This window comes from Homalodisca vitripennis, chromosome 5, assembly GCF_021130785.1.
Source record: "Homalodisca vitripennis isolate AUS2020 chromosome 5, UT_GWSS_2.1, whole genome shotgun sequence".
NCBI lineage: Eukaryota > Metazoa > Arthropoda > Insecta > Hemiptera > Cicadellidae > Homalodisca > Homalodisca vitripennis.
The window spans coordinates 82,988,537-83,011,097 of NC_060211.1; the positions used below are offsets into that span (position 1 = coordinate 82,988,537).

The 22,561-nt window shown below is 30.8% G+C and overlaps 1 protein-coding gene across 1 annotated transcript in view; it reads right to left on the bottom strand.

Moving 5' to 3' along the window:
* LOC124362451 overlaps nucleotides 1-22,561 on the bottom strand; it is a 401,560-nt gene that overhangs the window by 18,266 nt on the left and 360,733 nt on the right. The window contains exons 6-12 of the mRNA XM_046816968.1: nucleotides 15,207-15,325; nucleotides 13,136-13,221; nucleotides 11,031-11,223; nucleotides 9,452-9,551; nucleotides 7,406-7,501; nucleotides 4,140-4,232; nucleotides 2,523-2,722 (exon numbers count right to left, since the gene is read on the bottom strand). Of these exons, the coding sequence (XP_046672924.1) occupies nucleotides 2,523-2,722; nucleotides 4,140-4,232; nucleotides 7,406-7,501; nucleotides 9,452-9,551; nucleotides 11,031-11,223; nucleotides 13,136-13,221; nucleotides 15,207-15,325 (887 nt within the window). The remainder of the gene's footprint in view (nucleotides 1-2,522; nucleotides 2,723-4,139; nucleotides 4,233-7,405; nucleotides 7,502-9,451; nucleotides 9,552-11,030; nucleotides 11,224-13,135; nucleotides 13,222-15,206; nucleotides 15,326-22,561) is intronic.

Below are 22,561 nucleotides of genomic sequence, written 5' to 3' on the forward strand. Positions count from 1 at the left end.
ATGTCAGTCATTGAAATGGTGTTACACAATGTTACCGGTTAGTCAAGGCCAAACAATCTTAACACACTAGGTTATGGCGACCATATTTTGGGATAGACATGGTATTTTGGTGCGCCAATAATAAACAAAACACTCACGACTGACTGACATTACCAATCTTGTTGGCTAATACTGCTGGGCAGTCTACAGTGATTACAGTTAAAAAGTAAATGGTTTTTATCATGTTTTATAACAATAGATTTTTATGTCTTCGATAGTCAGGAAGTTTACTTTTTAAAGTAATGCGGTAGCTTACAACGAATGTAAGCAGATACATAGATATTAAGATGGAGTGCTTGGGTTAAGATGTGCTTCTAGCTATTTAATTTCTAATGATGTGTTTTTAGTAGGTTTATATCAATATACCATAAATGATATCATATTGTTAAGTAGGTTGGTCTGATATTACGTAATATCAATTACATGCACAGATACATTGTTACAATTGCATTTTGGTTCACTCTACGTATTCTGTTCCTTATTCAACTTTCATATAAGGTTTAAATGGATAGGATGAAACGATTTACCTATTTTTAATAATCAAAACAGAAACTCATAAATGAATTATTTTTATTTTTACGGTAACAGCAGTTTGAATGACTTTTTAGACCATGTTAAATTTTTTGTTAAGGATTGTAATCCATTTAAAATCTTCTAGTACTGATTTAATTTTGATGAAACTACAACTAATATTTGGTATTTTTTGTTAATGTCAGAGTTTATTCAATATCAAATGTTTGATACTTTTTTGTAATATATTCACCATTAATGTTTTCTTTCATTTAGAGCCAGATAGCATTCTATCCAATCTTTCATGTAGCAATAGATTTTAACCGTTTGACTTTCATAGACTACTACATAATCAAAGCTGGTAGGTTTAGTGGGGAATGATATGGTGGTCAACAGTTGTGAGGAGGGAGAGAGGGAGACAGCACTATAGGAATAGCAGTTTTTTAAAACCGCCTGTCACTACCCTCATGGCTAGAATAACATATGGGTTGTAACTGCCATATATTGCTATAAGCGTATATTCATGAGACATAAGTGAAGTGTATGGCATTAATGCGATGACTGACAGCAAAATGTGGAAGTGGGTGAGAGCTTTCAAAGATGGATGGGGAAAATGTCCATGATGAACCGCAATCTGGCCGGCCAAACAGTGATCATGGTCAATGTCGTTCATGAAAAGATTCATGAAGATCGGTGATTTACAATTTCATCATTAGCATTGGAATTTCCGACTGTAAGTAAAACGACATTATACAAAATTGTCTCTGAACATTTTAAATTTCACAAATTGTGCTTACACTGAGTTCCCACTCTGCTCACTGAGGAACACAAAAAAACACTTTTAGAGAACAGAGTCAGAGGTGACAGAGACATGGTTTTTTCTCATCAGAAATGAAATGTCAGTCATTGAAATGGTGTTACACAATGTTACCCGGTTAGTCAAGGCCAAACAATCTTAACACACTAGGTTATGGCGACCATATTTTGGGATAGACATGGTATTTTGGTGCGCCAATAATAAACAAAACACTCACGGACTGACTGACATTACCAATCTTGTTGGCTAATACTGCAGGGCAGTCTACAGTGATTACAGTTAAAAAGTAAATGGTTTTTTATCAATGTTTTATAACAATAGATTTTTATGTCTTCGATAGTCAGGAAGTTTACTTTTTAAAGTAATGCGGTAGCTTACAACGAATGTAAGCAGATACATAGATATTAAGATGGAGTGCTTGGGTTAAGATGTGCTTCTAGCTATTTAATTTCTAATGATGTGTTTTTAGTAGGTTTATATCAATATACCATAAATGATATCATATTGTTAAGTAGGTTGGTCTGATATTACGTAATATCAATTACATGCACAGATACATTGTTACAATTGCATTTTGGTTCACTCTACGTATTCTGTTCCTTATTCAACTTTCATATAAGGTTTAAATGGATAGGATGAAACGATTTACCTATTTTTAATAATCAAAACAGAAACTCATAAATGAATTATTTTTATTTTTACGGTAACAGCAGTTTGAATGACTTTTTAGACCATGTTAAATTTTTTGTTAAGGATTGTAATCCATTTAAATCTTCTAGTACTGATTTAATTTTGATGAACTACAACTAAAATATTTGGTATTTTTTGTTAATGTCAGAGTTTATTCAATATCAAATGTTTGATACTTTTTTTGTAATATATTCACCATTAATGTTTCTTTCATTTAGAGCCAGATAGCATTCTATCCAATCTTTCATGTAGCAATAGATTTTTACCGTTTGACTTCATAGACTACTACATAATCAAAGCTGGTAGGTTTAGTGGGGAATGATATGGTGGTCAACAGTTGTGAGGAGGGAGAGAGGGAGACAGCACTATAGGAACAGCAGTTTTTTAAAACCGCCTGTCACTACCCTTATATACATATTACCAATAGTGTTTTTGCAATAAACCTGAATGTAGTAAGAGCAAATACCTTTTATGGGGTGTTTCCAATAAGCCCCTTCTCGGGCTGATGGCGGGTTTGCCTTTCATGGGCGAAGGGCTGGAGAACATTCGTCTGTAGCTGCTCCTCACATCCCAGTTGAACAGCCTCTGGCCACCCAAGTCTGAGTGAGTCCGCCGCACATTGTTGTGGGCGCCCCGCCTTGGTACAGCTCTTGCCTGCAGGTCCGCCTGACAACCCACATTCACTCAACACTTATCACTAGTAGTAGTAGTAGTAGTACACTAATGTTAGGAGATCCACAAGTGCTAGTGTTTTACAAAAACTGTTAACAAATTTCAATTAATCATTGCAAGTAAATTTGTTTCGCCGCACTTGTCCCTATAAACATGAATGAATTTATGCATCAGTAGCAGACTAGTAATGACTTGCCATATTAAATCATCTACTTTTTACATTATTATTATTTTAGCATTGTTATTTACAGCACATACAAGCAATATAAGCAACTGATACCGTAAAATGTGAAACTCGTTGCTGTTGAGAAACAGCTGATAAAAATTATAGATCAGTAGCACTATGTAGTAGGCAGTAAATTCTGTATCTATAGAATATTTATAATATGTGTTAAACATTTCTACTATTCTTTAATAATAAAAGAAAGCTGTAAGACATAAAGTAGACTGTTATTACAACTATTAAGAGGTTAAATTAAAAGCAATTGCTTTTTCAACTTGTAATCATTACAATGCCCCATTGGCCTCAGACAAGGCCCAGATAATGTGTGTTTTAACATCTTGTGCATGACAAGATATTTTGTCAGTGATCCATGAGTTAAACAATATTTTTAGATCTGGAGATTTTCATGAATGCAGTTTTTTGTACATTAACATAGTTGAATGGAATATTAATTAATGAATGAATACATGTTCATAAAAAATAAAATTCTATAGAGTGTAATTATAAAAAAAATACTATAATACTATGCTATGGTGTAGGCAGATAATGTTTCTAATATGGAAGCGTCTCTGTAAAGAAAACCAAGAAAGTTTAAACAAAAACATTAATAAAATTCAATATTAATCTTTGGGAATAATATCTATTCATATATTTAAATGTTATTCTAATTCTTAAATGTTATAACAAGCATATGTCTTCTGGTTCACTCAGTGTTAAAACATTGTTTACATTAATTATATACCTGAGATATTATTGGTCGTAAGGGTTATCTTCAAGCAATAAATGTTAAATTGAAACTATGTAGAAACATTGTTGTAGTGTGATATGGTGTAATGAAGCACATGTTAAACCACCATATTTATATTTGCAGTGGAAGCATTTGTATTACGTAAAGAGCTGGAATGACTATATTTATAATTTGGCTAATCTTCATTGCCACATAATAAAATAATAAAAATAGTGACACAGAGGTATGTCCAGACCTGAACATCAATTCAATATTAGTGGATAATTGTTGCTGCTCTTTTTTTTAATAAATAGTAAGAATTAGTTGAGATGTTAACTGTTGATCAGTATTAAATATGAATTAGTACAAACATATTTAATGAGTAAAATTGTTAATAATTTGTGAGTCAAAAACTTGACCTATCTTGGTAATAAGTGTCAATTTTAAAACTTGATACTCACTTTTAATTTGTCTATTAATATCTGGTTAATAACATCAGATGTAGGGCGAGACGGTTTTCCTTCAGAGCTGGATGCCGTTCCTCTCCGCCTTACCTGAGCAACAAATATAAAATATAATTTCTATTCTAAGCCTGTGACAAATACAGTAAAAACTCGTTAACCATCATCATCGGGACCGTGGTTGTGATGGTTGAGCAAGTTGGCGGATAACAGAAATACTGTATTATTCCTCCAAAGCATGACCTCAATCATTTATATTATGGACAGATATAACTCTCACAATAATGTAATATATTTCAGAGCGAATAAAAGCAAACACGATTGTAACAGCAACTAAAACTATTTTCTAAATGATAAAAACATCCCCACTATAGCTACAAATGTTGCCTTTTTCGGAGCAGTAGTGTCTCCATTGCATTGACCTCTTCTAATCTTTCAAACCATTCTATACAATTGGACAGCATTGTTTTGGCCTCTGGTGGCTAATAGTTTGTTTTTTGCCAAGGTTTAAACAATTGTCTTTATCAGCCCCTTATGGCATCAATTTCGTCATCACTCAACATTTGAAACACCCGTCCACTCTCTCATACTCTAACCACTCTGATACTTCTGGTTTCAAATTTGTAAATTATTGCACAAATTGACCATTTTGTCAACAATCACACTCTCAGGTTCCTCAGATTCTTCACCTCCAGGTTGAGGCCAAAGTTTATTCCAGCCATTCTTTAGATTTTACAATGAAAAATCACTTCATCCACTTGCAAAATTGAAAATGGCATCTTTAAGATGCCTCCATTTCTATATTTTCCTTAAGACTTTGTATGATTCTATAAGACCTCTAAAACTGTTTTACACAAGTTGATTCTTCACATTACAGCAAAATTTCTATTTATATACATCAACGTTTATCTATAGCGAAGTTTCATGTTTTCGATCATTCCCTGATCCATGGGCTGTATAAGTGAAGTTGTGTTTGCTGGAAGGAAGAGGCATATTATTTTTCCACCATCACTTTTCATTTCACAAGTGATGGGGCGTTGGGGCATGTCTAATAGCAATAGCGCTTTCTTTCAACTTTTTTCAGCCAAATTTGCTCTAACTTGAGGTACATATTGTTTGTGAAACTAGTCAGAAAAAATCGATTGATCTATCCAAGCACTTTTCTGGAAGTAATATTGTGTGGAAGAGTATACAATATCAAATTCTTGAATGCATCAAGTGTTCTTGATTTTCCAATCACAAATAGGGATAACCTATGATTACTCGTGACATTTGTGCAAACTATAGCAGTAATATTTTTGTACTTTGAAGTCTGAAGCAGCTTTTTCAGAGAGTGATGCTAATGTCTTTTGTGGTATAGTCTGGTGTTGTACATGATTGGTGAAGAAAGCCAAAGATGTTGACTGACACCCACAAAAAGGTTTGACATTTCTTAAATTGATCCTTGAATTTGACATTCGGCCATCTTCAAACTTTTGACACAATTCACACACAACACCATTATTCATAATGTTTTCTTCGTAAGCACAGCGCATTCTCCAATGAATTTATGCTGCTCTATTCCCTTCTGCTTGCAGGAGACAAACAGCACTCATCAATTATATTTGGCGAGACAATCAATAGATGTGGTCATGTATATGCGGCTTCAGTTCAGTGCAAACTGACTACTTGAACTCAACAGTGACAAATGTTGTAGCGGGGAAGATTCACAATTGACAACTGCACACACCGCAGACTTGTCACGTGTCTGGCCATTATGACATGAGATCAGAGGTTGAAAAAAACGACCCTCATACTTTTTTCCCTTCTGATCAATGACCCTTCACTTAAATCTAAAAGATCTCCTGTATTCATTTAATTCTGTTTATCCATAAAACCTTTTGCTTTTGCAAGAACGAATTTCAGGATTCCCATTCTCTGATATCCAATGAATACACAGCGAAATGAAAGCAAGAAGTTATACAGATTTAGGGAATATTTTTGTAAAGAGATAAACACTAAACAGTAAGATAAGAATCCATTAAACTCAAGAATCAGAAGAAAGAAATTCATCAAGACTACGGACAGACTATAAGGTATGTAACTTGAGTTTTTCTGTAGTGCTAATGTTTCATATTCGACTCTGCCTGTTGCCTGTTCACCAACACACTTAGGAGACCAAAATTTCCTTAAAACATCTCAAGGTATGTAATGAGTAACAGCCCTCATTTTCACAACATTTTCTGCCTCATTGTGTCAGGCTTAGAATCCTGTGGGCTTCAACTGAGGCATTACCAGGACCCTTATACAAATGGGGGTTTATATAAGGGAGATCCTAGAAATCTGTGTAAAAGAAGAAGTATACCAAACCACATGTTGTAACAGGCTTTGTTAAGGACATTATGAGGGACATTCCTCATTAGAAATTTAAAGATTAGAGGAGTTGAGAGATCTGAGGTTGGAGAACAAACCTGTTTGTTTGTGAACATCTGATGCATGAATATGTCAGAAAAGGCATTTTATATATCATTTTGCTCAGTATTTTCTCAGATCTGGACTTAAGTAGAAAATAGTTTATCACCATTTGTCTAATGATTTTACATGAATAGAAAAAAAAATATTTGTTACAAAACCACATAACCTACAAAAGAGTTATCTGTGTTCAAAATTTCAAACTACATCTGTCAATAGTAACTTCTGTCAATTAAAAATTTAATTTAATATAGATGAACATATAGTTCAGAGTGTAGGATATAGGACTAAATAGAGAATTGCTTGGGCGAGGAAGTAGGAAGTATTAAGAAAGCTAAGTTGATGGAAAGAATAGTAAAAACTAGAAAAATATATAGAGGAGGAGACTACATGGGAAGTAGATCTAGTAGAATACTGAACTCTGAACTGTACAATGTTGATAATTACTATACATTCTTTATTATTATGTAATTGTATGATAAAAGTCTGTTCTAGATTTATAAGATATTGAAGATACCTGTATTTGAATTATAGTTTAAGCCTATACATTCTTTTACTAACTACAGCAAAGAAATTAAAGGTTCCAAAAATATACTTTATTAAGACTGCATAACTGTTTAATCTTATCATTGCCATGTCACGTAGTAATAGGTTATTACCATTGTCTCTAGATGTCTGTGTAATTAGAAATTGGCAACAGAATAATAGTTACTAGAATGTACTACAGTTACAATGTATTGGTTAAATTTAAAACATATACATATGGAGATAATGCATACAAAACTTGTATGTAATACAAAATGAATAATACGTACCACAGGGGAATTATCCATTTCATCAAGAGGTTCTTCATCTGCCAAGTGATCTGTATCATGGGATTCTGAGCTGTCACCTCCTGCCCGACCAACCATCTAGAAAAAGAAAAAAACCTTATAAAGTATAATACATATACAATGGATTGAAAATGTAAATGAATTTTTGAGGATGAATTTGAAAAAATAAAATCAATCTCTGGCATCACTTGGCGTTTGAATGAATCATTTGACAATAATGAACAGTGAAATAACTGTGTATACTATTATATCACTTGACTTACAAAAATGATAAACCAAAGAAAAGAGCAACTTAACAGTTTCTGTTATTCCTATAATAGTAATTTGAGCACCGCTTGTCACATGACATACATACCATTGCTAGATGAGTTCTTGCCGTACCTTGATCAGTGATTATGGACAAAATTTTTGCAATAACTGCTTCAATTGTTTGTCGGTTAGATTAGCTGGTGGTAGTGGAGGAACTATTCTTTTATTAACCCCCAAAAGTAAAAATCATTACCTCAGATCAGATAAACATGGAGACCATACATACAAAATGCCTTATCATCCCCTTGCAGCCACTCCAACAGTTGGATGCAATATTGTTTAAACATTAGTAACTTCATTATATTGGTGAGACAACACATTATTTTGCTGTTTCATATTCTTTTAATATAAGAAAAAGCAATAGTTGTAGAGAATCAAGATAAAAACACCAATAATTGTAGTTGTTTCACAGAAGTATATGGCAGAATAAATAGGCCAGAATAATGTGGCACAAAAATAATCAAAGTTGAGAATTCTCTTTGCAACTGTACTATCTCTTAGGAAATTTGTTAACTATCACAAGACAAAAAATTTTGATGATAAGAGTATTAAATTTCCTTAAAACTCATATAGCAATGGAGTGAATTAAAACACTCATTATCTTCACTATTAGTTTTGTTATTGACAATAAATAAAGGAAAAAGAAACTATTATAATTAGATAAGCTATTGGCTAGGTTTGCAAGAGCTATAAGGCATTGATGAAATGATTTGGGTTTGATCTCCAGTCCTACAATAATGCTACAGTATCTCTAACTACATTGACAATATCATGAGCAGTTGCTAACCATACATATATCGAGTTATTAGATGGATTCCATTTTCTGTAAAAGCAGATATAGAAAATAATCATCTCAGAAAAAAACATTCTGAAAATACCTCCATGTTGGATGGAGGCATTTTTTTAAACTGATACAACGGAGTATCGAAGGATCCAACAGAACATAACGAAAGTCTTTATGGAAATGATTGTAACTTTTTTTGGATTATTGCAGTTTTGCTACCTTTGATCTTTTGGCTTCAAAATCAATAGGGTTCCTCCTTGGACAAAGAGGATGTTATATACCAAGTGTCAAGAGCTTTTTATTAAGAATTATTGTATAAAAATACAATATAGGAATAATATGTCCTATTAGAACTGCACATTAAGAGATCTCTTGAACATTTTACAATAATTATAGTTGTGTATCTTCAGATACATATTTGAAATAAAAATACATAGTTTTAAGATTCAAAAAGTGTATTACAGAAGAAAATATGACCATTAATTAATTATGTGCATAACAATTTCATAGCAAGTACTTGAAAAACCATGCCACTGTATAAGATATGTTTAATTGGTAATTAGTAGATTTGGTAAATTTTGTATAGACCAATCCTTGGTATGAGATTGTAAATTAAGTGCAAGGACAAAATAACCGTGCAAAATTAAAACTTCTAAATCAGTCAGAAATGCCCTTTTAGATGAAAGAATGAAGCATAATTATTACCATAGTTCATAATATATCATATTATATCTTATCAACATTTTATCAACACTATTTATGATGGAACAAGTAACTACCAGCACTGAAACTCTGTCAGTTGAATTCCTGAGCACTTTCATAAGAGATTGGGAAATGGAGAACATTAGAAATACATTGTTAGTAAAAAACCCAGGTAGTTTCAGTCTGCAATAATGAAAATAAACTTTTAAAAAATCACATAATATTGAACAAACCTCAATTTGAATGCCACTGTCACCACTGTTGCACTTGGCATTTCTTGATTTCTTTGTTTTCTTCCTTTCTTTACTCGATCTCCATACCAAAGGTCCAAATCTAAAAAAAACAAGAGCAATTTCAGTATTGTTACTAATTATATACTTTATAATTCTATAACAAGTATTTAAATTTCTACTGATTTAATAAGTGTACACAACTTATGTTTCTCATAAGAATAATTTTAGTTTTGATGAGAAAATAACCTTCACCTTCATATATAAAATTATGAGGTAAGTCCTGAGATTTACTTATTTATTTATTCTCGGTAAACCCATTACATACCAAAATTGCACAAATTGGTAGAAAAAGCTAATACTCTCTTAATATAATTTGAGCTATGCTTATTCTAATGTAAGTACGCTTTTAACAGTAAACACAATGGCAGCAGTTCAGAGCAGAAAGAAGAAGTTGACTTCTTTAAGTACTAGTAGCCACCAGTACAGTGTGCTGGTACCTGTTAGTTGGGAGAAGTACCGTAGGCACACACTGTAATTTATTATATTCTATACAGTTTTCCATTTCAATATAATGAGATTTTATGGGTAGTTTAGTGACATCATTATTTCTTTGTATTTTAGTCAGATCAGAATTGAAATTTTTACTGTTGTATATATTATGTGAATATTTATCTGACGGAATTACTGCAGGTACACTGTGTGAACAACAACTAAACATTGTTTCAAATTTCAAAATTAAAATAGAAATTTGTAACGAGTATTATGAGATTTTGCATCTAACATGTCCTAGGATGGTATAAGAATACTGTACGTATTTATACTTTTAAAATACATACTTATTTTTTTACTAGTATATGTACCAAAACAGTAAACTATATGTCATATGTCATTATTAAACGCAACTATGAAATGTTTTCATGTTTTATTACTCTACAATATAGTAGTATTATCAAAACTATAAAAAGTGTCAAAATAATAAATAATCTATGAAATCAAATTAAAAAATGTTTGATTTGCCATTTGATTAAAGCTTTTAGTATTGATGGTAAATGCATTTTTTATAAGATTATGCTCATCAGCATATTCCTTTCATTCATCTAAATAACATGAAAAATTCATTTTACTACACAAACAACTGGCATTTCTTAATCAAACTTTGTTCAAAGCTATGGCATTGGAAGGAATAAATAAAAAACTTAAATTTAACAACAGCAATCGATAGAATATATAAAAGCAAAATGTTTTCCCCAAAATGTCTTACATAAATTCCCCAACATTTAAAAATACAGAATCCCAAGATTATGCCTCCTTTAAGGATACAACCAGAATTTGCACCATAAGAAAAACACACATTATATTATCACTAAGACAAGAACTTAGAAATAACTCCATATAACAAATGTTAAATATCAAGGATATTTTGAGATGCATTATAATATTTACTTAGTTTCTTCAGCAAACTCATTTCTAGCATTTATATATTTCAAATAAGTGGCACAGAAAATTATTTGAACAGATTTATAAAATATACAGTTTATATTAAAGATTACCTCAGCAAAACCTATCACATTTTACTGACCTGAATTTTTCTGAAGAGTCATCCTTGGTAAGCGGTGGGGTAAGACGAGTATCAGGTGGGGGAGACTCTGGTGGGGGTGGCACATCCTTGTCATCCTCATCGTCTTCCTTACTGTTACCTCCTCCTCCCTTCTTGTAGAACCTCAGCGAGAAACTCTTCCTAAACTTCTGCAGAACACTTTCTGTTGAATGTCCTAAATAACATAAACATTGAATTTCATCAGCTTTGAAAAACTGCAATCTTAGATTCAACAAAATGTTTAATTTTTCCAAATGCTAAACTTGAATTTCCTCTAAAAACTCTAGTTATTGATCACTATTATCTTAGAAGAATGTATTCAATAATATGTTGTAAAATTAATTAGAAATATTTTATGAAACCAATATCACACTTAGGAAAATGTTCCAGAAAAATTCAGGCATCTTCTCTTTGCTCATTGACAGTACAGATAGATATACTGACATGATTTATAGTCTCATAAGAACCAATACTCGCTCTTAACTCCTTAAAATGACAAAATGTTTTATAATTTTTTCTTATGCATACTTCTGAAATGACTAATTTTTACTGAAGGTGTAAAAACTACACCCTGGACAATACAAAGGTAAAAATATGAAAAATGCAAACATTTTGTAAATATATTATAAGTATAATATTAACAATGTATACATATAATTTTTATCCTATTATTCACAATACAACTGTCTACAACATAAGATTATTTAATGGTAATTTGATTGGATTTGAATTTAACAATTTTACTCTTTAATGTGTTATTTTGGTTTTTGGTTTTAATTTGTTTGTTTACCTTTAGTTTGCTATAAGGATAAAAAATAATTTTAGTGTGGGAAACAACATTTTTTTATTTTAATTTCTATAAGTGTACAAAATTTGATGATGATTGGTTGGAAAAATAAGGATAAAAACACAATTACAAATAAATATATAATATAATCGCCTGTCTGATGACACAGCTGAAGTGACGTGATTTGACAGCTATTATGCAATGAGAGAACGATGACTTAAGCTACCAATTTAATTGCATAAACTAGCACAGACAACATATAGCCTATACGTCTTCATAGACAATGATCTTTGCATGCTTTATAGTCTGCCCGGCCAAAAATGGTTAAACTGTGAACCAATTTACTCAATTTTCATTACATAATCTTGCAAGATGTCTAATTTGAAAGGTATAAATATTATTACACATTCAAATTATCTTTATTAAAAAAATTTATATTAAAAGATTTTTAACTAAAATTTTGAATTATTTACAAAAGGTATAAAAGCAAACAAACATTTAAAATAAATATTTCATAAGATTTTATGATAAAATGTGATCAAATAACATAATTTATAGTTTAACATTGACCATTCATTATAGGACAGAAATCTAGTTGGTTATCAGTACAGGTAGACTATAACAACAGTAAATACTAATTTTGTATGGATTTATATAGAAAACAGAAAACAAATTTACGTTCAAAACTTGAATACCTTCTTAATATTATAAATACAAACAATGTTTAGAAATTAATATGGTTTTGGCATCATATGTCCCAAATATAACCTCCATTTAATAAAACTCCATAGATGAGTTTTTATAAACAAATTTGACACAATAATTAGAAAATAAACAAAACATTTTATTTTATCACAACATAATTCTCATTTCATTATGAATAAAATGACAAAAACAAAAAGTACATATATTTTTACATAAATAAGTATAGCATAATATATCGTTTTTTAAATTTATAATTTTTGGAATATTTTAAAGATATCCTTAAACAAAGCTTTGAAATTGTATGTCACTAGGAAGGTTAAAAAACTAACAAGTTCATTCAGGGCAAAGTTTGGTATTTTTCATGTAAGTATTAACATATAATTGATTATGATTTACAATGTTAGTAAATTGGTAAAAGTTTAAAATTAATTGTAATTTACTTCTAAAAACTGCTATAAAATGTCATACAGTAAATGACACTGAATTGGAGCAAATATACTAAACTAAAATAAATTCTAACACAAATTAATTCTTAAAAGTAGAAAAAAATGTAAGATTAATATTTAGAACTACTTAATGTATTAAAGTAGGGTACCTGAAATATTTTTCTGTGACTGTGAGATATCCTTCTGATGGTGGTTGATGTCACTGGCTGTACTCCTCTTATCTTGAGGCCAGGCTCTGGGGACAAACACACAGCAAGACATGTTGAGTTGAGTTGTCATCTGTTACTGATCATAGACAGGGAATGTGGTTGAGTTGTGTATAGGGGTCAATAGTTCAGACAAACACATAACCTTGGTCACAGCAGTGGTAATTAAATACTTGTTTTGTTTCATGCCACACTCTGGCTCTTTGGTTATCATTTTGTCTCTCTCTTCACTGATATGAGAGTTTGTCTCTATATGATTGGTTACCAAATCAAATAATTTGATACCACAAAACAAGGAACATTTTTCAGAATGACAATTCAATCAAGGAAATGATGTTCAAAAATGTTACACAAGGCGTAACAGTAAAGTCATTATGATTGATAAGGCCTAGAGCTGTAAAAACAAAAACAATACACAATATATAACATTTGTTGAAAAAGTTTGTTTGAAAAAAAATCTAAGGTTCATATATTTAAAAGTATATTAAAAGTACATGATTTAATTTTATATTAATAAAATAATTTAAAGAAGGATTTTAATTACAACAAATGTTAGTAATGTTAGCAACACAACTTTAAAACACTATTCATTCTACGTCACCACTGCACAGTATGAATAAAGTAGGTATTGGGGTATTGAGCATGTAATAGGTCTGTAAATGTAGGTTTTACATATTAATGAAAGCACATTTTTATGATATTTATAGTTATACACAAATGGACAGAGATCCATTAACAATGATACCATTAACTGAAGTTATTAAAAAAATCATGACTCTCTAAATCTACCCATATGACAGTTTGAGAATGTAGAGCATACAAATCCATTATGCATGCATGCATGTGACTGCCAATGATTTTGCAGCACTGCCAAGAAAAATATAGCCCACATTGAGACTGTAAAAAGTTTTAAAAAATCCTCAAGCAAATTAACAATTAAGACTAGCTCTTTAAATATTGAACAAAAAAAAATCTTGGTGTGAGTTGCGAGTGCATGATATGCCACAGGCACACTTGTTTAAACACACCAACCACTAAAATATGTCACTGGTTCGAAACTCACAGCTAAAAATTGTAAAAAAATATCAAAGTTTTCAAATCTTCCCCATCTGCTTAAGGGTTTATCGAATCAAACAACTTGTTTAGTTTTAAACAATATGATAGCTAGTTGTGTTCTGATAAATGGAATCCTTACAGTGGACTTTTTACACTTGCTATATTGTAAACATACTCGTATCTCTCAACTATATATATTTTCAAGATCTTTGCCTGAACGATTTTTTTACAAAATCCTCTTTCAGATAGATAGGCATGAAGTCAACACTTTTGCTACATTTCAAACTAAACAAAAATTGTTGAATTTTCAAAAGCCAATTTTTAGTTTCAACAGGACAAAATACGGGGAATTAAAAAATATAAGCTCTGTTAGTAATTAAAACTTCAATATAAGCTTTTGTAAACAGTTTTTAAGGTATCAGTACAACAACACTTTTATTTAAGAAAAAGTGGCTGGTCTTAACAAAAATATTGACATAAAATTAAAGTATTGGATATCTAATAAAAACTGCAATAAAAAAAAGTTATTTATAGTTCTCGAAATCATGATTATACATTCCCAATATTACAAACTGAGAAAAGAACAAAAAAGAAAAAAACAACTTCCTATTCCTACTACACAGTAGGAATATTCCGCACAGAGCTCAGTATGGGCACTTGCTCTACTTTAACAAATTGCTATGACTGAGAAAAATGATTATGACAATTTACACAACAAAAAAGATTGTGACATACTAAAGATAAATTTGTATTATGATAAATATTATTTATTGGACAGCCTGGCTAAAGAATTAACTGTTTTAGTTTGATGTTTATACACAGTATGTTTCTGGCATTTCTAGGAGTAAAGTTTTATTCACACGAAATTTGAATTGCTCCACGATCGCCGTGATTAAAAGCCATTTTTTAATTTACAAATACACTCTTAAGAGTGTTTTATTTAGTTTTCAATACATACCTGTCCCAGTGTGTATCAGAGGGGTCCAACAGAGGCGTGCTGGAGAACCGAGAAGTCTTGGTCAGACCGACAGTTGGGCCTCGGTGCTGGTCCTCCTGTTGGCTGATCTCCCTCACAGGCTGCACAGTCACATGGGTTACACATCACATCATAAACAAGGTCATCTTTAGTGGATACAGGCATAGAACATTCAAGTCAGTACAATATATGTGCAAATACAGCCTACCTTGATTCCTTGGAAAAGGTATCTTCTTTATTGAGCAAAACTTTTAGAAATGTTAGTTCTTCGAAGCATTCACACATAATTTTCCTCCAATGCTTTAATTAAAGTTTTCCACTTTGGTAATGTTAAGGTTGAATGTGTGAGAAATTAACATTTTGTATAAAATAAACGTCAGCTCATAAAATAAAGAAAATAAGTCTTGAATTTCCGTTTTAAATCTAGTTCATCATTTGGAACTAATTGTTCTAGTTAATCCTGACTATAAAATCAATGTTCCCCAACTCGGAGCTAAGATATGAATAATTTTAACCAATAAATATAACATCTTAAAGCAAATGGATTGGTCTAATTTGCTCCACCTCTTTTATTTCACACAGGAAATACCAATGGAAACAGGCATAGAGAGGTATTAAAAACCCTACTATAATATGTATATTCATTTAATATATCATTCCTGTAAGTTTGATACAGTTATTATAGTACAATTTCCTTGATACAAATTTTCAACATGCAATTTCATTACATAAACTGCCTCATTTTTCCCACTGACTTTGAGCAGCAAGTTAGGAAAACACAGGAAAAGGCAAAATGTAAATGAAGACAAGATTGAAAGGAATATTGCACTTTGCTAATTACGAAATAGAAACTTCAGAGGCAGAGGTGAAGTGCAGAACAGCATCTGAAAGAAGGCCACTACCACATAACGCTTAACAGCTGACAGAAGCAGGAGGGATTGGATTATGATGTGACTATTTTTTGTTGTCAAAACCTGCTATTTCCACTTCTTTATTTTCTTAATGCATGAGAGAAGTACCATTACTGAGACTGATAGAAACACTTAATACTCAACTGGTCATTCACTTTACAGTGTACACTCTAATTTAACATGTATAATTTGAGATGTGTCTGTCTTAAATATTTTCGATTTACATATTTTTATACACATAATATCAGAGTAAATATAACATATATGTGGAAAATCGTACAGATAGAAATGTTAATATTTCATAAATATATCTAAACTTAGAAATATTGTATTTATCATTTAAAAATTCATAATTTATTTCAATTTATCTTCAGACTCTTTAATCATACCATAATCATTGACAAAATCGGTGAATGGTCCATCAGTAAAACACAGTTACACTTTTTTAATGAACAGGACAGTCAAATTTTGAAATAAATTCATAAAATCCTTACATAAAAATATAAAATACACAGTTTCATACTTTAAGTGGTCAATAAATTAGGAAAGCAGAAACTGAAACTTGCATAATTGACGTTTACAATAATCCATAAAATGTTTGATAAATAAGCGGTAACTCACTCACAGAAAAGCTAAGGAAATCATCTAGATTTGCATAAAAATTGTACACTAAAATAAGATGTGCCAAGAATACTGTAAGCGTGCTGAAAAGCAGTAAGCAAACATGCAAAAGTGAAATACACAGATGTAATACATATTATACAAAATGTACAGTCTTTAAAATAAATCACAGGCAAATAATGACGAGTGTTAAAATTGTGTATAGACCATTAGAAACCAGGTATTGTAAGTCAACTTACACCATGTCACTTTATTCACTTGGAAAAGTGAGTTATGTTAGCTGACATAAATGAAAGGAATTATAAATACTAGACTTAGCAATTTTTAACAATATACTTAATCATTGTATCATTAATTAAGATGAAAGTTTCTGTAAGTTTAAACATGCAAACAAATCATAGTAGTTAATCCTACAACAATTTGAAGAGTGAAAGAATCTGTATTTCTAGAGTGGAGCTTGAGTTTATATAAATTTCCAATGAAATTTCTTGACTGCAAATATTGCAGCTATATATTTTTAAAAATAAATTAAATAAAACACCTCTCATGAATATAAAACATTATAAATAGAAGAAACATTACATTTAGCTTTATATATTTTCAATTACTGTAAGACTTCAATTTTTGTCAAAATACTGTAATCATACAACCATAAGATTTTTATAAAAAAAAAAATAAAATGTTTTAAAATTAAATTGTTTTTGTTTCTTTTTACTGATACTTTACTTATGTATCACCATACAAAATTAAATGCAAGTTAACTATTAAACACTAAAGATATATTCAGTGATATATTTTGTGTAGGCATATATTTTTAACACAAAATAGTCTAAGATATTCTTAAAAACATTACAAAATTTTGAAATTTAACTTTGTTTCTAATTTTTAAAGATTTAAAAAAAGTGTGTACAAAACATTTAAAAACATTTTGTCTGTGTTCATAAGCTTTATCTTCACCATTATTAAAATGTTACTTTGTTTCACAAGTTCAACTTATTTTCTTTATATTATAATAAGAACTCTGGTCCAAAATTTTCCTTGTTTGAATATAACTTGGCTACGTTCTAGAAATCAAACTTGATTCTTGGTATATTTAAACTGATTAAGCAGTTCAAAAAGTTCAAACTGAAAGTTTACTTACCAAAATAATCCGAAAGGATGAGCTTCAAATAAACATTCTGAACTCAACAGAAAATTAATTATAAACTTTTATTGATCAAACAATTACAAAACAATATTTAGTGGATTCAACAATTGCAGTACATTATTATTTTAAATTCAACAAGTTAAATAGGTATTTAAATATAAACTGCTTTGAAAAGTCAAAAAATATCAAATTACTGTATAAATATAGTTATTCAAAGTATTTTATACAGTTACTAATAAACCTAGCACATCCATTAGCAAAAAAGTGAAAAATCAATTAAATACTGTACTTAACAAGTTTTATTAGTACAACATTAAATTAAACATTTATCATCATGAAAATTAATAAAACACAATGTATCACACCAAGAAGATCATGCTTTAAAATCTGATACAAACAATTCAGATACTGTTCATTGATTATGCAAAACTTATAGCTAAATTATTTTAGAATGTTCTTCTAAAACCAGTAACCTAACTTAAAATCCTTAAAACATTTTCAAAACATACCATAATCATTTTAACATAAAATAATCAATTTTAATGATTACAATAATTCCACAAAATAACAATGTATCAAAATACTAGTAAAAAATCAATTCAACAAATAAATTGACTGAATAAAATTATAAAATAATTTAACTGGACAGTTTCAATCTGTTCAAAACATACACACATCATAATTATTAGACTCTCTGAACTTTTATTATTATTATCTTAGGTACTTGCAAAAATATTTTAACAGATTTAATAAAATATTGTAAACCACATCAACAACATACAATAGAATTTCTGAGTCCATACCAACACGAGCTTAACAATGTTACAACATTAGAACCGAGGAGCTGTGCGTAAGAATATGTATTGTCATAAGATAAGGAATCAGAAGTGCTGCAGGATATAAGTGTATTTCTAAAAATTGTCCAAACTTCTACAGTGGGTCGCTGATATTAAAATAAATAAAGAAAACATATGTTCTAAAACATTAATTTCTGTCCTCCACAGATTCTCTGCTTGGTAACAGCTTAGACTTTACAATAAAAACAAAAACAAGCATGTATATCTGAATTCGTAAAATTGAAATGAACTGCCCTGAAAATCTACGTTCACTTCAGAATAGTTGACACTTCAAATTCTTGAGATTAGATAACAAAAAACAACTTCAGAGGATAGTACACAAGAATCTAGCTTATGGGTGGACATGAGACATAGCTTAGTTAAGGAATACGGTACAGATGTGAAATCAAAACAGAGCATGCAGAGCATGGAAGCTACTGCGTACCGCAATGTCAAGGTGTAAGTAACGGAGACAGTTATGATATAATTATACTTACAAAGTACATAGAATGGATGTTAATTTGTAAACGTCCAGAAAAACATCTAAGGGATATCCTTGCAAGAAGACAAAGAATCTGGTCTGGAAGTTGGACAGATCCAGCATTCCCTTGCTGATGACGCCATAAAAAGAGTTGGCTTATGGTTAGACAGTGAAGAATTGACTTCAGATATACCACAACTGATCTTGTATAAGAAAAGCAAGAAAGTTAAAGCAGTAAAAACCAGAGCAAGAGGACAGGCAGGTTGGAAGAACCACTTGCTGAAAAATTGGATGAGGAAGTAGGAGGAAAAAACAAAACGTTGGTGAAAAAAAATAAAGACTTAAGAGTATTTCCAAAAAGCATGGAGAGAAACTTAGTTAACGCAGATTCCCTAATACATCAGAAAGTATCTGGAGATTCGGAGAAAAAAAGATGGTAAAAATGCACACAATTAAGTGTCGGAACTCCTATTTCACAGATGGGAGAAGTGGAAGACAGATATTTCAAGAAATGTGCTTGCTATTAGATAAAAGCAGGATCTCTAGCATCAATACATTTCTGGAGAGCATGGAAAACTAGTATAATATCATTGAGGTCACCTGGAGAAAGATACATGAGAAGATGGAGGATGATGTGTTACTAAGCCTTCAAGAGAATTCTGAAGTCCAAAAAGTAATATTCAGGGACAGTTGATTTGAAATGTTTTAATTGATTTTAATACAGAGAACCCACTTTAAAGATTGGACGTTCAAGTTCAGAAACACCCTGTACAAATATTGTTCACTGCCTTGCATGCATTGTAACAACTTGTGTCATTGATAACCAGATGCCAGTACTATTTCAGAACATGGTCCCAACTTCAGGGATGGTGTATCTACACGATGATATTTACTTATAAAATGATTATAAAATTAAGTGTGATTGTTTTGCTAATAAGCTTTGAGCATTGCAATAATGTTTTCTGAGGAAGTTTAAACACAACTAGTATGTATGATGTATGAGTAATAACCAATTTATCTAATCTATAACATAAATGTGAAAAATAATTTAATAATTATCAATGATAAATTATATATTTCCACTCAATAATTTATATAACTACTCATCATTAATTTTACTCTGTGTCCATTTAACATTTTGAAATAATAGTAGAAGTAAAACTAATGTTGTATTTAAATTTCCTAAAGAGGAAAACAATAAAACATGGAGCCACGAGCAAATGATATAATAAGTATGTGTAAGTTTGAAAGTAAATAATACAATTTAGATGAAGAAGAATATAATGGTATGAATACTAGTTATGCTGCTTATCTTTAAACACAAAAATAAAGATAACCATTTATATTTTTGTAAATAAAAGTCTGAATTTTAAAATTGTGGTGGAACATGCACAATGTACACACAGGTGTTCCAGAAAGAATATCAGGATTAAAAACAAGAATGGTTTTTTATGCAATGCACAGTAGGCTGAAGTGTTGACTTTGACATGCATGAAATGACTGCTCACTGGAGCATGGTATGCTACCATTCTGGCTCACAGGCCTGAGGCTAGAGCAGTGTTGACATTGCAATAGAAGGCACAATGACCTTCTGACATATTTTATACTAACTCTGTTAGTGTGCAGCATCACTTTAGAAAAAAATGTTAAAATGATCCAAATAACAAAGCTATTTGGGATATAAGAAACATGTTAAAAGTACATTAACCAGGCCGGTTGAGAACAAAGAAGAAGAAATCTGGTATTTTTTACAAGAAGCCCAAAATAAATCTTGCAGAAGTTTACAGTTATATGTAACTAATACAACATTCTTTAATATGATGCATGAAGGTTATTACTCTATATATGTAAATGATACAACAGATAAAACTAACTGAATATCCCAAGCATACAAACTTTATCAGTTTAATGGTAAATAAAATTTGATGACAATCCAAATTTTGTCCCCAACAAGTTAAAAGTAATTATGCACATTAACAATTAATTGATTCAAATTCAGCTAACAAAGAACCTTTTGAACCTTATGTTACATTGTCACCACTGTAATGGCCTGCAAGTTAAATAGTGGTGGCATAATTTGGAAAATGCCAAGTTCACAAATTTCAAAACATCAGTATGATTGACAAATTTTGTACAACTCATATAGAGATATTTTTAACAGTTTATCAGTATTGCTTGTTCAAAATTGTGTCATTTCTGGAACACTCTAATTGTACATTTTTATTAAAATTAAATTTGACCATTAGCACAAACTTGAAAACTTAATTCATTTCGTGTCAAATTATTTACAAGATATGTACAACAACTAAATAATAATTGTATCATAACATATATCCACATAGTAAAAATAATAGGACAATGCCGATTCAAAAAAAAATTCATATATTATTACAGGAAAACTCTAGATGCCAGCAATTTTGTAAGCCACAATAACCAAATTAATGTAATGTTTAATTATTATTTGTTTATTATGGTTTCAGTATTCTAATGATGCACAGTAATTGAAGTAATATGTATTGTAGTTTGTAAAATTAAATAAATAATTACAAGTATTTGCAGGTATCGAACCATCTTTTGACGATTTATACTTGGTAAGTTTGGTATATGAATAAAAGGAATGTTTGACAGATTCTAGCCTACTATTTAAGATGAACTGCATCTTAGACCAGAAAAAAGTAAGAACTATTTACTTCCAAATTATTAATTGTAACTTATTTAATATTAATACTCTGTAACTGTGTTTTGTGCGGTTTCGTGTCATATGTACTGGCATCGGTACACAGGTACTCGAAGTGGTATATACAAGGTAAGGCTGTAACGGTTAGTGCTACACATCATTCTCGGCATGCAAACAGGGCACAGTTGGACTGTCCGGCGCTGACCGGCAGAAGAGAGGGGAAAACATAGAAAAGTGATCGAAGTGTGCTTATCGTGAGCGAGCGAGGCACTAAGTGTTAGATATAGTAAACCCATCCATGGTCCCTCTGTACAGACATGTCAACAGGCAGACCAAGACAAGTTACACAGACAGACAAGCAGGGCAAGCTAGCAGGCACACAACGTGGCTCCTCTTTACACGTGGTCACTCACAAGTATGATATATACAGTAATTCACTGTCCTTAGAGCACAGTTCCAATATTAAGGTTAAGAGAAAAATAAGGGTGGTATATCTTCATCCAACAATGAAAATTATACCAAATGCTCTAGTAGAATACTAGAAATGTATTACAAAACTATTTTTAAATTGTCCTTTCTCTCAAAATGAGAGGTGAGAAACAACTGGGAATTTTGAAGTAGCAAACCAACCTCTGCTTATTGTAAGTAACATTTTCCAACAATT